The following is a 12554-nucleotide window of genomic DNA, read 5'->3' on the forward strand; positions in this document are numbered from 1 at the left end:
ATTTCCAGGATTTCCTATTTACTGCAGCATATACTATTGAAATTTTCAGGGTGAAGTTCTTCAGGATAGACACCTAAAAATATTGGTTATATTTCTTTTACAGACCTTGTTTTATATACATTTTTTAAAATGCAGATTTTTCATTCCTAACAAACCTCAAATTTAGGGTTATGAAATATGGCTTCCTCAAGATTAGCACTAGTCTTTGCAGCTTCAGATGCAGAAGCTTAACTGTGACAAATGCAGTAAACCCCTGAAAACTAAGCTGCAGTCTGTTTTACATGCTGATGCTAGCTTTGGGAATGACAGAAAAAGTGCTGCTGTAATTTATGCCAGTGAGGCACAAAGATGGATTAAAGCCATGTTTGCTCCCCTCCTCCCATCCAGACTTGAGCCAGCGTTCCTTCACTAGTCTGGAAAAACTGGCTCTATATTAGGTCTCTCCTGCTAAGGCCATTGATTTACTCAACTACATTTTTTAAAAGTTGACAAAATACTTACTTGATTGTTACAAAGGATAAATGAATGCCAGAGGTCTGTATTAGAAACACATTGGAAAGAGAGGTTTCTTTTCTATTTGGCAAAAAAATAAGCATTTTGTTTGGGTTTTAGTACTGCCACTAACCTTTAAAGGAAGAAAAAAAAAACCCTTCTGCTGTAAATCTTTCTTTTTTTCCTCCAGTTTTGTCTCCACCTTCACCCCTGTACTGCTAGAATATGGTCAGACCTTGCTTGATCTGTAAATGCCACCCCCTACCCCACTGCTTCAGTCAGTAATTCAAATTAACAAATTGTTCTTCTGCTGACGTTGTACATTGATTGCCTCTAGCTGTTCAGCATGTCTGAGAAACTCAGAGCATTTAAAGTGGGATTTTTTGCTTGCTTATTTTTTACTAATTCCTCTGTATCTTACCTTATTTGGACTAGGCATCTGAATTTTGACTACTGTTTGACTTAAGTTCAGAGATGATCCATGCTTCAGTCAAGGGATATCTAGTTTTAGATTTGCTGTCTGGAAATCTGACTTTTTTATTGCCAGAAAATCTAGTGAAGAATGAAGAAATAATCTTCTAAATCTTTATTAGCCGGGTTTAATCTTCCTGTATATTTACACACCTTTTCAAGCCCCCCAACTTCATCACATTGAATGACAAATTTAAGAAGTAAGGATTTTGTTATATTCAGAATGAGAGGGGGAAGGGCAAAAGAAAAGGGAGAGTGTCCAGAGAAATCTGAATGTTTTGAAAATCTGAGTATTTTTGTGCTAGAAATACTCTCCTCTCCTTTCTTTTCACTCCAACTCTGTGCTGTGTTGATACAATAATGGCTGACTGCTTGTGTTAACTTGGGGTGGTGATTTGCTGGCTCACTTCAGAGTATCAGATGTTGTACAAGCTACTGCCAGAGACAGGATGCTAGAAAGGATAGATCACCGGTCTGTTCCGGTATGGTGGCTCCCGTGTCCTTGTAGTAAATGCTGTGTAGAGCTTTTCTGTACTGGTGTGCTGTCCAGAGCAACGTCTGGAATTTGCATTTTAGTCTTCCATACCAGTCTACTCTACCAGGAGCAGTTATCTGTTTAAAGCAACCATCTTCTTGCATCAAACTACCTAACATTTTTGTGAAGGGGTCAAGGATATAGCGAAAATATACTATACATATTAGTTGTTATAGAACAGAAGCAATATCAAGATAGGATAGGATAACTCAAGATAACTGAATTTTATTCAGAAAAATATTTATTGCTTGAAAAACTAAGTCATCATAGTTTAACATAGTTCTGATATTATGAGAAGTCATCACATTTTCCCACAGATTATTATGAATAAGGTGAGCTTTTTCATAGTTAAGGTGATTTCCCCTTCTCTTAGAACATTACCTATAGTTAAATGTTCTTTCAAAAGAAAAAGATTTTTAATACTATCTTGAACAATCCAAGGATACAATACTATATTCGTCTTCACCAAGATTAGGTTACTTTGTTGTTAGCTTTGCGAAAAGTGGTATCTTTGGGGTTCTTTTTAAGCTGAGGTCCCACGGTTAGTGAAACTATTAGTTTCTTTTTCTAATTTTGGCATTGATTATTTTGTGATAAAACTAAGCACATTACAGTTCAAATAAACAATCTCAGAAACTATTATTTTAGAAATATCTACAGAAGTTCTGTTCTCACAATTTTATGCTATAGGCCAACACAAAGAGATAATAATAACAATTAATTCTTCAGTCTGTGGGGGACACAAAACTTGCTGGTTATTCTGAAGAGGTTAAGCCAATTTTCAGTCCTCCAGTAACTGTAATATACAAATTCAAAGGGCTAGTTAAAGTTACCAGAAGTGTGTAGACTGACTTTGCATAATATTTTTAAAGTGTGTTTTCATCAGTTTTACTTACTTAGCACTGGGGACCTTTTTGCTTTGTGCAAGAGCAGCAATAATTCCTCCATTGTTGTCATGGTTTAACACAGCCATCAGCTAAGCCCCAGGCTGCTGCTTGCTCACTGCCCCACCAGGAGGGTGAATTGGAAGAGTAAAACCTGAAAAACTCATGGGTTGAGATATACACAGTTTAATAGGGAAAGCAAAAGCCCCACATTTAAGCAGAGTGAAATTATTAATTAATTATTTGATTAATTATTAATTAATTATTAATTAATTCCCCACTTCCCTTGGGCAGGCAGGTGTCCAGCTATCTCCAGGACAGCAGGGCCCCATCCTGCATGACAGTAACTTGGGAAGACAGACACCATCACTCCAAATATCTCCCTTTCCTTCTTCTTCCCCCCATTTTATATACTGAGCTTGATGCCACCTTGTCTGGAATATCCCTTTGCTCAGCTGGGGTCACCTGTTCTGGCTGTGTGTCCTCCCAACCTCCCAGGCACTCCCAGGCCCCTGACCAGTGTGGCAGCACAAAAAGCAGAAAAGCCCTTGACTCTGTGTGAGCCCTGCTCAGCAATTACAAAAACATCATGGTATCATCGACCCTGTGTTCAGCACAAATCCAAAACACAGCCCCACATCAGCAACTGTGAAGTTAACTCCACCCCAGTTAAAATCAGCACAAACAGCTGAAAGCTGAAATATTGTAAACTAATAGACTCTTCTGGGTCTTGCATTCAGGAGAGTGCACGGTGGGGTGGTGTTTATAGCAACAGTAAAATTTAAAATTTCTGTGTAAAATCTGTATCATAATCACTAACATGGATTGAAACAATATTATTTTGAAGTAGTAAGTATTTTATGTGAATACTTAACATTTGAAGTGGACTGCAATATGGCTCAGCTGTATTTTTAACTATTTTTTCACTACTCTTCTAAGTATTTTTTAACATTTAAAACTTCCATGCAATAAGTAATTATTTGCATTTTGCTAAATCTGAATAACAAACTTTATTTCCCTTTTTAAATATCAAGTCAATAAACATGAAAAATACAGGGTGTTATGAAGGCATTAAAAAAGGTACAAGATTAGGGAGATGAGGAAAGAGAAACAAGGAATGTGGAGTGGTGAAAACAAGTACTGAAAAAAAGGAAGAGTGAAATCTCTTAGTGGTAACAATCACAGCAGAAGCCTAGGACCAGAAATTATTACTAGAAAGTATTGTGTGAGTCAGTCTCTTCTCCCATTTAATAAGTGACAGGGACAAGAGCATGTGGCCTTAAACTGGGGAGGTTTAGATTGGATATTGGGGAAAATTTTCTTTACCACAAAGGTTGTCAGGCATAGGAACAGGCTGCTCAGGGAAGTGGCTCCATCCCTGGAGGTATTTAAAAGGCATGTAGATGTGGCACTTCAGGACATGGTTTAGTGGGCTCAGCAGTGCTGGATCAACAGACAAATTTTTTGATCCAAAAGGTCCTTCCCAACTTCAGTGTTTCTATGGTTCACTGATTATTAACTTGGTTAAAGTGAAATCATACCTGGTTTGGCAAACTAGGCATGGTGGAAATGTGTGACACAGTGTAAGGTTTAAATACCAAGTGCTACAAAGGGATACAGGCTTTTGTAGGTAATTTAGCACAGCTCCAGTACTATGAGTTAATGGAAATACAATACTCAATGAAACTATTTTCTGAAACATCTTTTTTGAGACAGAAGTGTCTGTGTGAAACAATGATAATTAAAGACATGAATCTATCTTTGAGACTATCATGGTACTTAGGATGTCAACCCTCATTTCTGTAAGAATTAAAAACTACTTCAATTACTTGGTAAAAAATTGTTTTTCTTTTAATTTTCTTTTAATTATAAGGGAGAGAAACTTGGATTACTAAACTCCTTTGCATGAAAAGAGAAATGATCGTTTATGTTACACAAGAAGGAAAACAAATATGGATGTTGAGATAGGGCAAACAGAAGCTGCAGAATTTGCTTACAAGAGTTGTATTACACAGAGCACTTAGTGGTAGTTGCAGATTTCATTAGAGACACAAACATACTTCCTCTCTCCTGCTGCATTGTGTTTACAAAATTATTTATCAAGCTCTTGGACACACTTATGCAAGGAATAATGATAGCAGCCTGATCCAAGAGACTTATTTTACTTGTAGCATCTCAATTTTTTTTTTTTAATGGAAAAAGGTTACATGTTAGTAATGTATTTCCTCCTTCAAACTTCCCTTTGTTTTATGGCCTTGACATCCTTTTTGCCTTGTTCATACTCTTGTTCTCTTGTCTTGATTCAAAATTTATAGTTCTTTTTGATTGTCATTTGAAAGTTTTCTTCACTTGATTTACATTTTGATAAGTCTCTTTCGCACTTTTTTTGTTTCTCATTATATTTTTTAGTCTATCCCTTCCTCAATTTTTTTTTTTTTTTAGTCTCTTAACTGTGTCTCAGTGTTTCTGAAATGTCTCACTTCTTCCTGTGCCACCCACTACTGTGCTGGGAGTGGAGAGAGTGCCAGTGAGTTCATTCTTCCAGAAGAGCGTAATTTTTTTTTTCTTGGGAGAGACATCTCCTTCGATTTGATCTGTGGATTCTCATCTGTTTTCTCATCTATTCATTTGAGTTACTTTTCTGTCCACTGCCTAGGTATCTTGTGGATGGTGGAAGAAAAGTGCTGGAATGTTTCCTACATTAACAATTTTTGCTTACACTTCAATATTTACTGTATTTGAAGGAAAATTAGCATTAAGTAGAATATAATTTACAGAAAGCAGTAGTGTTTGAGTACCTATCATTTTTTTATTTAAATACAGGATGCTTTGTGAAATTGAGAAAATAGGAAGCCTGTTACTTGCAGTTAATATTCTACTCAGAAACAAATGGTACTGCTAGTAATTGTGGTTCATAGTGGTCCCATCTGTTTAGACAGCCAATACAATACAACTGAATTTCTTGACACAGATACTTATTCCTTCTGCATTCATTTTAAGCAACCTGATGGAAGGGACCAATAACTATCATAAAACACAGCTATAATGTTCAAAATTATGATACTCTACATTTTATAGCAACATGATTAGTTGCTTTATTTATTTTGTGTGCATTTAGTGTAAAAAGAAGGAGTATGGCACCAACTGCAGTGTTTTATGCAGGCACATCCAAAGTGCAGGCATCTGCCTAAAACTGCTTAAGAATTTACTGCTGCTCTGCCAGAAGCTACTACCCTTAAAACGGAGTTCGCAGGATGTAATTTTGCTCACACTTGTTCATGATTTCCTGTTTAAAATGCTGATGTAGTTGAGTGCAAGATAATGTCCCAGGTTTACCTCCAGGCATGAGGAGGTTTGCTCTCTAGAGCCACCTGTGCAAGGAAAGTCAAGGGGGGCAGTAGACAGGTGGTAGCAGACAACAGCTATATCAGTTTGAAAAACAGGTGTGGTCTTAGGCAATACATCTTTGCACTTTCATTTCACTAAGTATAAAAATCACTGATGCATGAGTGTACCTGGAGGTTTCAGCTTCAAAAGAACAAAAGCATAGTGCTTCCTTAATCTTGCCAAGATTCAAAATTATTCAGTTCACTGATTTCCACTTCAGTTCCTCCCAAAAGAGTTTCTGAAAAGGCCAAAGCTGTTGGACCAAGGGGCTTCTCTTTATGCTACACTTAACATGACTACCACCTATCAGCAGCTGGCACATGGTTCAGATCCAGTGCATGGCTCACACATCTCAAAAGTGGAGGGATCACAGTATATCATATTTTCTTACAAGTACCATCTCACTAGAGTAGTTCAAAAGAGCCTGATCTGTTTGCTGACCTGAGAATATCACTAGGCCACAAGAGTATCATTGTACCTTTGAAATCCTGTGCTGTCTCTGAAACTGTATTAAATTAATTTGTGTATTTCAGTCTAACATTTCAAGACATTCCATTTTTGGAATATAGAAGAGAGCCAACTACTGAGTGTTCTTTAATAGCATGAAAGGAAAGAAATGCAGGGCAGCTTCTCCCCCATTACATGGGATAGGTAAAGTCAACTTGTAGGATGCTGTCATCTGGTCAGGGTAAATTCAACCTCTTCAGCAATAAATCTGTGCAAAGATTGCTCATTCATTTCTGTTAAGATTATGAGCATCTTAACAGAAATCTTGTGACTGTGTCTTCTGTTTAGGAAGAACAACAACTTGCATAGCTATGTTCTTCAAACCCAGAGTAATCAGTTTTGGCAAGCTATTTTATTTTACAACTTCTTAGCAGAAAAACTAAGCTGCAAAATTAAGGTTTTGTTTTCTTTTGAGTTTTGCTTGGTAGAACTGACTTCCTCTCATCCTTTAAATTTTGAAGAAAAGTAGACTTTAAAATTGAATGTCTCTCTTATATAAATTGAGCTGTTAATAATCAGTGATAAGCACAAGTTTTTGGGTTTCTGAAGACTAGAGACACAGAGATGAAGTTATTACTTTCAGCACAGTGACTGCAGAAACATGACTGGGCAGCCAGCTCCTCACCGATCCCAGGAGCCTGCAGAAGGGAAGAGAGCTATAAATTGAACAAGGAAAAGTCTTATGAAACTTGTATTTGTGGAACTACGCCCTAACTCTGCACTTGGAAAATTATGCAAAGGCAAACTTCAGTTAGAGGAACTTGAGTAAGATTAATTTAAATTCAAATGCTTAATATAGAAATAATTATTAAATGCTTCCTATGTTCCTTTAAAAAAGAAAAAATTAATTGCTTTTGAAGAACAGTATTCACTGTGATTCACTGTTCATATAGATGCAGAACAGTTCTACCTGGGAAGATGACTGACTTGCTAAAATAAGCTTAAGTTCACAGAAGGAAAATATTTCCTAAAATCTCCACTGCAGTCTGTGTTTATTTTGCTTTACCTCTGAGATGCTGCATCTAAAATTGATTCTGGGAATATCAAAAAGTCTCTTAATATTGGCTTATTTTTAATCACAGCTGGGAATGTCTTAGTGGAAAGTTATGAATAAGAGTCAGAGACTATGACTTCTTTCAGTTCTTGGGGAGAAGTAAATATTGCTTAGTCTGAATCTACTGCATCTAATTTGCAAACTACTTGGAGCACTGTATGGCCTGACCCAAGAATTAGAGATGTATTTAATTTTAATTCCTATTAGTTGAATCCTGCAGATTATGTCCTGTGCTACAGTATTCTTGGAAAACCTGAGTTGATGAAAGGACTAAGTGTGACTACACTTCTACTTACACTCCTCTAACACACTTTAAAACCATGCACCAAGGAATGACTCTATCTCTTAGGCCTGTACTTTATTCATACTAGGACAGAGGGATTTGATATGTGTACTCATCTTTAATAAGTTGAGAAGAATATGACAAATGCAGAAAGCATGTTAGCTAAAATAAATTACTTCAGTCCCTCCACTGTGAGACAATGTTTTTATAATTAAACTACAAATATGCAACCATGAGTCACTCTGATGGTACATTATGTTATTCTGAATTGTAGAGATGACTAAAAAAAAACAAGTTTGGGTGTTAGTAGTGTGGACAGAGTTATAAACTACCTAAGTTTCTTACACTGGAAACAACTCCTTAAGTATTTATGAAACACATATGTCAAGAATCAGTTGTGATGAAAATTCTCAATTTTTGTTTTTAGGAATTTTCTAAAGCATTCAAACAGATCACTTATGGTCTATACCTCTGATTTTTTTTCTGGTTTCTTTAATAGTACTATATTGTAATCTGCAGCAATTGAGCTGGTTCTCCCTCCCTTTCCTTATGTATGCAGATTTGCTCTAAAGCTCTTTGCAAACTGTTTAGTTCAGGATGTCTTACATGTTGCAAGCAGTACTTCATTGGCCACAAAACTTTCCTTTTGGAACTTGCTTGTTTTCCTGGATTTTCTGTCACAAAAACTGTTGACAAGGACATGCTATAGAGATTGATATGCTAAGATTCAGATCAGTATAGATCTTAAGTTGTCCTATTGAAGTCAAAGACATTTTTGAAATTGATCACACAGAATCCAAAGGTTAAGTGTGTTTTTTACCTATTTATATGAGTTGGCCCTGAAAAAATAGCACATCTCTGGGCAAGCTGTTCTGGTGTTTCACCACCTTTGTCTTTAAAAAAGTCTTTCTTATCTCATCTTAATATGTGCTCTGTTGGTTTAAAACCTTCACCCTGTGTCCTGTAACAACAGGCACTACTAAAGGGTCTGTCACCATCTGTCCTAGTAAGTCCTGTTGTGCACTGCAATAAGATCTCCTGAGAGCCTTCTCATCTCCAGGCTGAACAGTCCCAACTCTCAGCCTGTCCTCACAGGAGTGCTTCTCCATCCCTCTGATCATCTTTGTGGCCTTCTCTGGACTCTCTCCAGCAGTTCCATGTCCTCCTTGTGCTGGGACCCCAGAGCTGATGCAGCACTGCAGGTGGGGTCTCAGCAGAGCAGAGCAGAGGGGCAGAATCCCCTCCCTCCTCTGCTGCCCACACTGCCCTGGATGCAGCCCAGGACACGTGTGGCTCTCTGGGCTGTGAGTGCCATGGCTGGGTCATGTCCAGCCTCTCAGCTACCAGAGCCTGTAAGTTCCTCTTGGCACAGCTCCTTCAATCCCTTCTTCTTCTACCCTGTGTTGTTATCAGCAGTTGCCCAGGTATGAGATGTGGTATTTGGCCTTGTTGAACCTCTTGAGGTTCACGTGCGCCACTTCTCCGTTATGTAACAGTGATGTTTTCTGATTAGTGGAAATTTGCTGAAATTAGGAAATATCTAATGGGGGGAAAACTTCTAATGAACAGTAGGAAAAACATTGAATTGAACAAGGCATTTGTTTAGTCTGGTATTCTGAGAATTGAAAAGCATGATCTGAACCAAGTTAATGTGGAGCAGCAGGACATTAAGCATTCCCCTTTTGATCTTCTGTGTACCTACTTCAAGCATTTTCCATGTAAACTCTTCCCCACTTTGGTAAAACCCTCCACCCTGCTGAAAGGTGTCTAAAGTGACTAATAGGAAAACTTGAGAAACACTCCCTGTTCCTGGGAAAACTTTGCCATACATTTCGGAAGATATGCTAAATAGAAAAAAACAAGAAAGCAGAGTTTAGTATGTGAAATAAAATCCAGAGAAAACTCTGTCTGTATTTAGCTGTATTATAAAAGGAGTGTTTATCAAATTATCACCTTATAATAATTATAAGGGTCTTCTAATAAATTAAAAAAAAAAAAAAAAAGGTCGACAAAAGAAACCCAGGTCAGTTCTTTTTTGCTATGACCAAAAATAAATCAGAAATCTTATCATGATTACAAATTATAGCTTCCATTCTTTCGCTGAGTTGGAGTTTGGTTTATTTTTTAGGATGTCACATGTGCTTCAGTTTGAAGACAGAAGCAGAAAGGTGAAAGATGCAAACATGCAGGATGAAGATACTTTTGAGATCTATGATCCACGGAATCCTGTAACTAAGAGGAGAAGAGAAGAAAGCAAGAAGATAATGAGAGAAAAAAAGGAAAGGAGATAAAAGGAGTGTAAAGTTAGCCAGAGCTGCCTTGGAAAATGACTGCAATAAAGCTCTGGCTCTTTTGTAAGCTGATCCTAAAAATACCACTGGACAAGTGTGAAAAGGAATCTCTCAAGAACCTGTTGTGCAGTTTTGAAGCAGAGCTATCATTTGTTTCTTAAGTTGTGCGGTCAAGTGCTCTCACTGTATATCCAACCTCTCTAAAGATTTTTGGAATGATGTATTTAATAAAACAGCTGACTTGACTTTTGTCCGTGTTTTAATTAAAGTACTCAAAATCTTTGTTTAATCAAAATACGGTAATCAAAAAGTTTTCAACATAATGAATGGGAATTTTTCTAAGTGAGGGTCAGGTTAGAAGATGGAAATGCCACCTGCAGGCTTTTAAGATTTTATGAAAGTACAATTTTAATTATTTTCATTGTTCTTTAAAAGACACATAAACTTTGCCTGCCTGAACCACTCTGACACAGAATTAAGAGGATGCAGTACTTTTTAGAATGGTCACAGCTTTCTTGAAATGAGCTAAATTTAATTTGAGAGTCTGGCTATTGCCTACTTCTTTTGAAATACACATTCCAGTAAAGACCCCATCTTGGAAATCTGGGATAATACATTTTAGATGTGTTATTTCACTACCCACACCACATGAATAAAAAAAGAGAATCTGAATATGCTGTAATGGTTGCTTAAACCATTTGTTGCAATACCAGAAATATCCCTTTGGTAGAATTTTCACTGTAAAGTGGCAGGTAGTGGAGATTGGATTGTTAATTAATCCAGTGCAGAAGCAACAGGAAACATGATCAGTCTTGTTAAAAACATAACCCTGCTTTAAACAATTATTCTGTCATCTAAAATTGAACTCATTTGAACTCAAGATTCAAGTTTTTAGATTTTCTTCATATTTTACAACCCTAGATGTTAATATTTTTACAGATAAACAGGAATTTTCATTGCTCCTTTTTTTACAGCAGTTCTGGTGCCACAGGAACATGCATCACTCAAATGGCCAACAGCTAAAGAAGAGTGACCGCGGTCATTAAAAAGTGCCACCAGAGCAGTGTTTTTGCTGATGTTGTTTTTAGAACAAGTTCAGTAAGGTATGGTGTCCTTATCAAGCTGCCACTGCCAAATTTCTTGATAGGGTTTGAGGTGTGAGATACATAAACCTGCATTGGTGGGTTAATATGGCCCAAATATCAGAGGTTAGATTAATACAGACTATTGCTTTAATGCACAATGCAACCTTTGAGATAAGGAGAAAACTTGGAGGTGTGAAGTGAGATCCTGTATAAAGCAGTCATTATCCTCCTCTTAGGCGGAGTGAATTATACTGTGCCATGGCGTAAAGAAGTTAAGAGGGGTTACATTCCTTAACATGGCCATTCACAAACTACTGAGTCAAAGGTTTTTAATCATTAAGTCATTTCTGTCGGGTGGCTGCTGGCAAAGTGAAGAACATCTAATGTCACATGCTGTTACCTCTATTCATTGCTTTGTTTGTGGAGAAAATTTTAAATCAGTCATTACAGGAAATGAGCATATCGAACCCCCATTCTGGTGGAGATGGGAGAGAGGAAAAGGTGGTGAGCATGGGGAAAAGTGAGGGCTAGATCTGAAAGGAACCTTGAGAATCAATTCCAGGACAGTTACTGCCCCTGGAATAAAAAAATGTTCTAATTATGTATTTTTCCTGCAAGCTAAAGTAGGATGCATGAGTCAATAAATGGACAAGTTGACTAACACCCTCTTAGCTGAATATTTTTGCCGACTACCTGCATCAACTCTGAATAAACTGTATTAGATTATTCCCAGTTTTGAGCACTAGAGAAGCCCAAAAAGGAAACTTAACTTGAGAATTAGGACTCTGCTCAGTTGAAAGAGGTTTGAAACGTCTGGACTTTGCACAGGACTGGTAACCTGACAAGAACAAGAGAGTAACTATGTTGACATTTTCTTGGTATAAAACTCTACATAGTGCATTGAAAGTCAGATTATCACAACTAGTCAACTGAAAGTTGATGAAGTTGACTAGAAATGGGCTAAGATGTCTAAATTTTATTCATTTTGCTGAAGCTAAAGTAGTTCTGTATTTTATTTAGGAGACATTTGGAACAAAGTTAAGAAAAGCTTATTTTAGATGTACATTCTCAGGTAAAGTCAACACCAAGGAGTAAGAACCTCACAGAAAGAAGTTTAAATGATGACACTTGTCTGAAACAAGTAGTTTGCAGTGTCACAGGTAACACCCATTCTGCCAGTAACAATCCTGCCAGTTTCCCATACTGCCACACTAGCAGTATCATTTTAACTCAAACCTATTTCATTCATCATCTGGCATTTCTCTAATTACATAAAATGTTGAGTGGTACAGTATTGCAGTGTTCTTTTTATAGACTCTGAAATGTGTGTGCTCAGAGTTACGCCTTAGAATTTGTCAATTCTGAAAATCAAGTGGGGAATACAATGTGGGCAGGTGTCTCCCTCTCCGTGAAAGAGTCATACTGAGCTAGGTTAGTGGCTGAAAACTGAAGGAACAGTTTGTTTTGTGGCTGAAGAAAGAATTTTTTCTATGGTAATGAGATTTTTGACTGATTATATTTTCTTAAGTCTTTATTAAGCATCTCTCGTGTTCCAGCCTTATGGC

At 37.2% G+C, this 12554-nt stretch overlaps 1 protein-coding gene across 1 annotated transcript in view; it reads left to right on the forward strand.

Moving 5' to 3' along the window:
* The window catches only part of CWC27 (CWC27 spliceosome associated cyclophilin), a 96392-nt gene extending 86243 nt beyond the window's left edge, over positions 1 to 10149 (forward strand). The window contains exon 14 of the mRNA XM_068176321.1: positions 9742 to 10149. Coding sequence (XP_068032422.1) covers positions 9742 to 9904 — 163 coding nt within the window. The 3' untranslated portion in view covers positions 9905 to 10149. The remainder of the gene's footprint in view (positions 1 to 9741) is intronic.
* The last annotated feature ends 2405 nt before the right edge of the window (positions 10150 to 12554 follow it).

Source organism: Anomalospiza imberbis, chromosome Z (genome assembly GCF_031753505.1).
Source record: "Anomalospiza imberbis isolate Cuckoo-Finch-1a 21T00152 chromosome Z, ASM3175350v1, whole genome shotgun sequence".
Lineage (NCBI taxonomy): Eukaryota > Metazoa > Chordata > Aves > Passeriformes > Viduidae > Anomalospiza > Anomalospiza imberbis.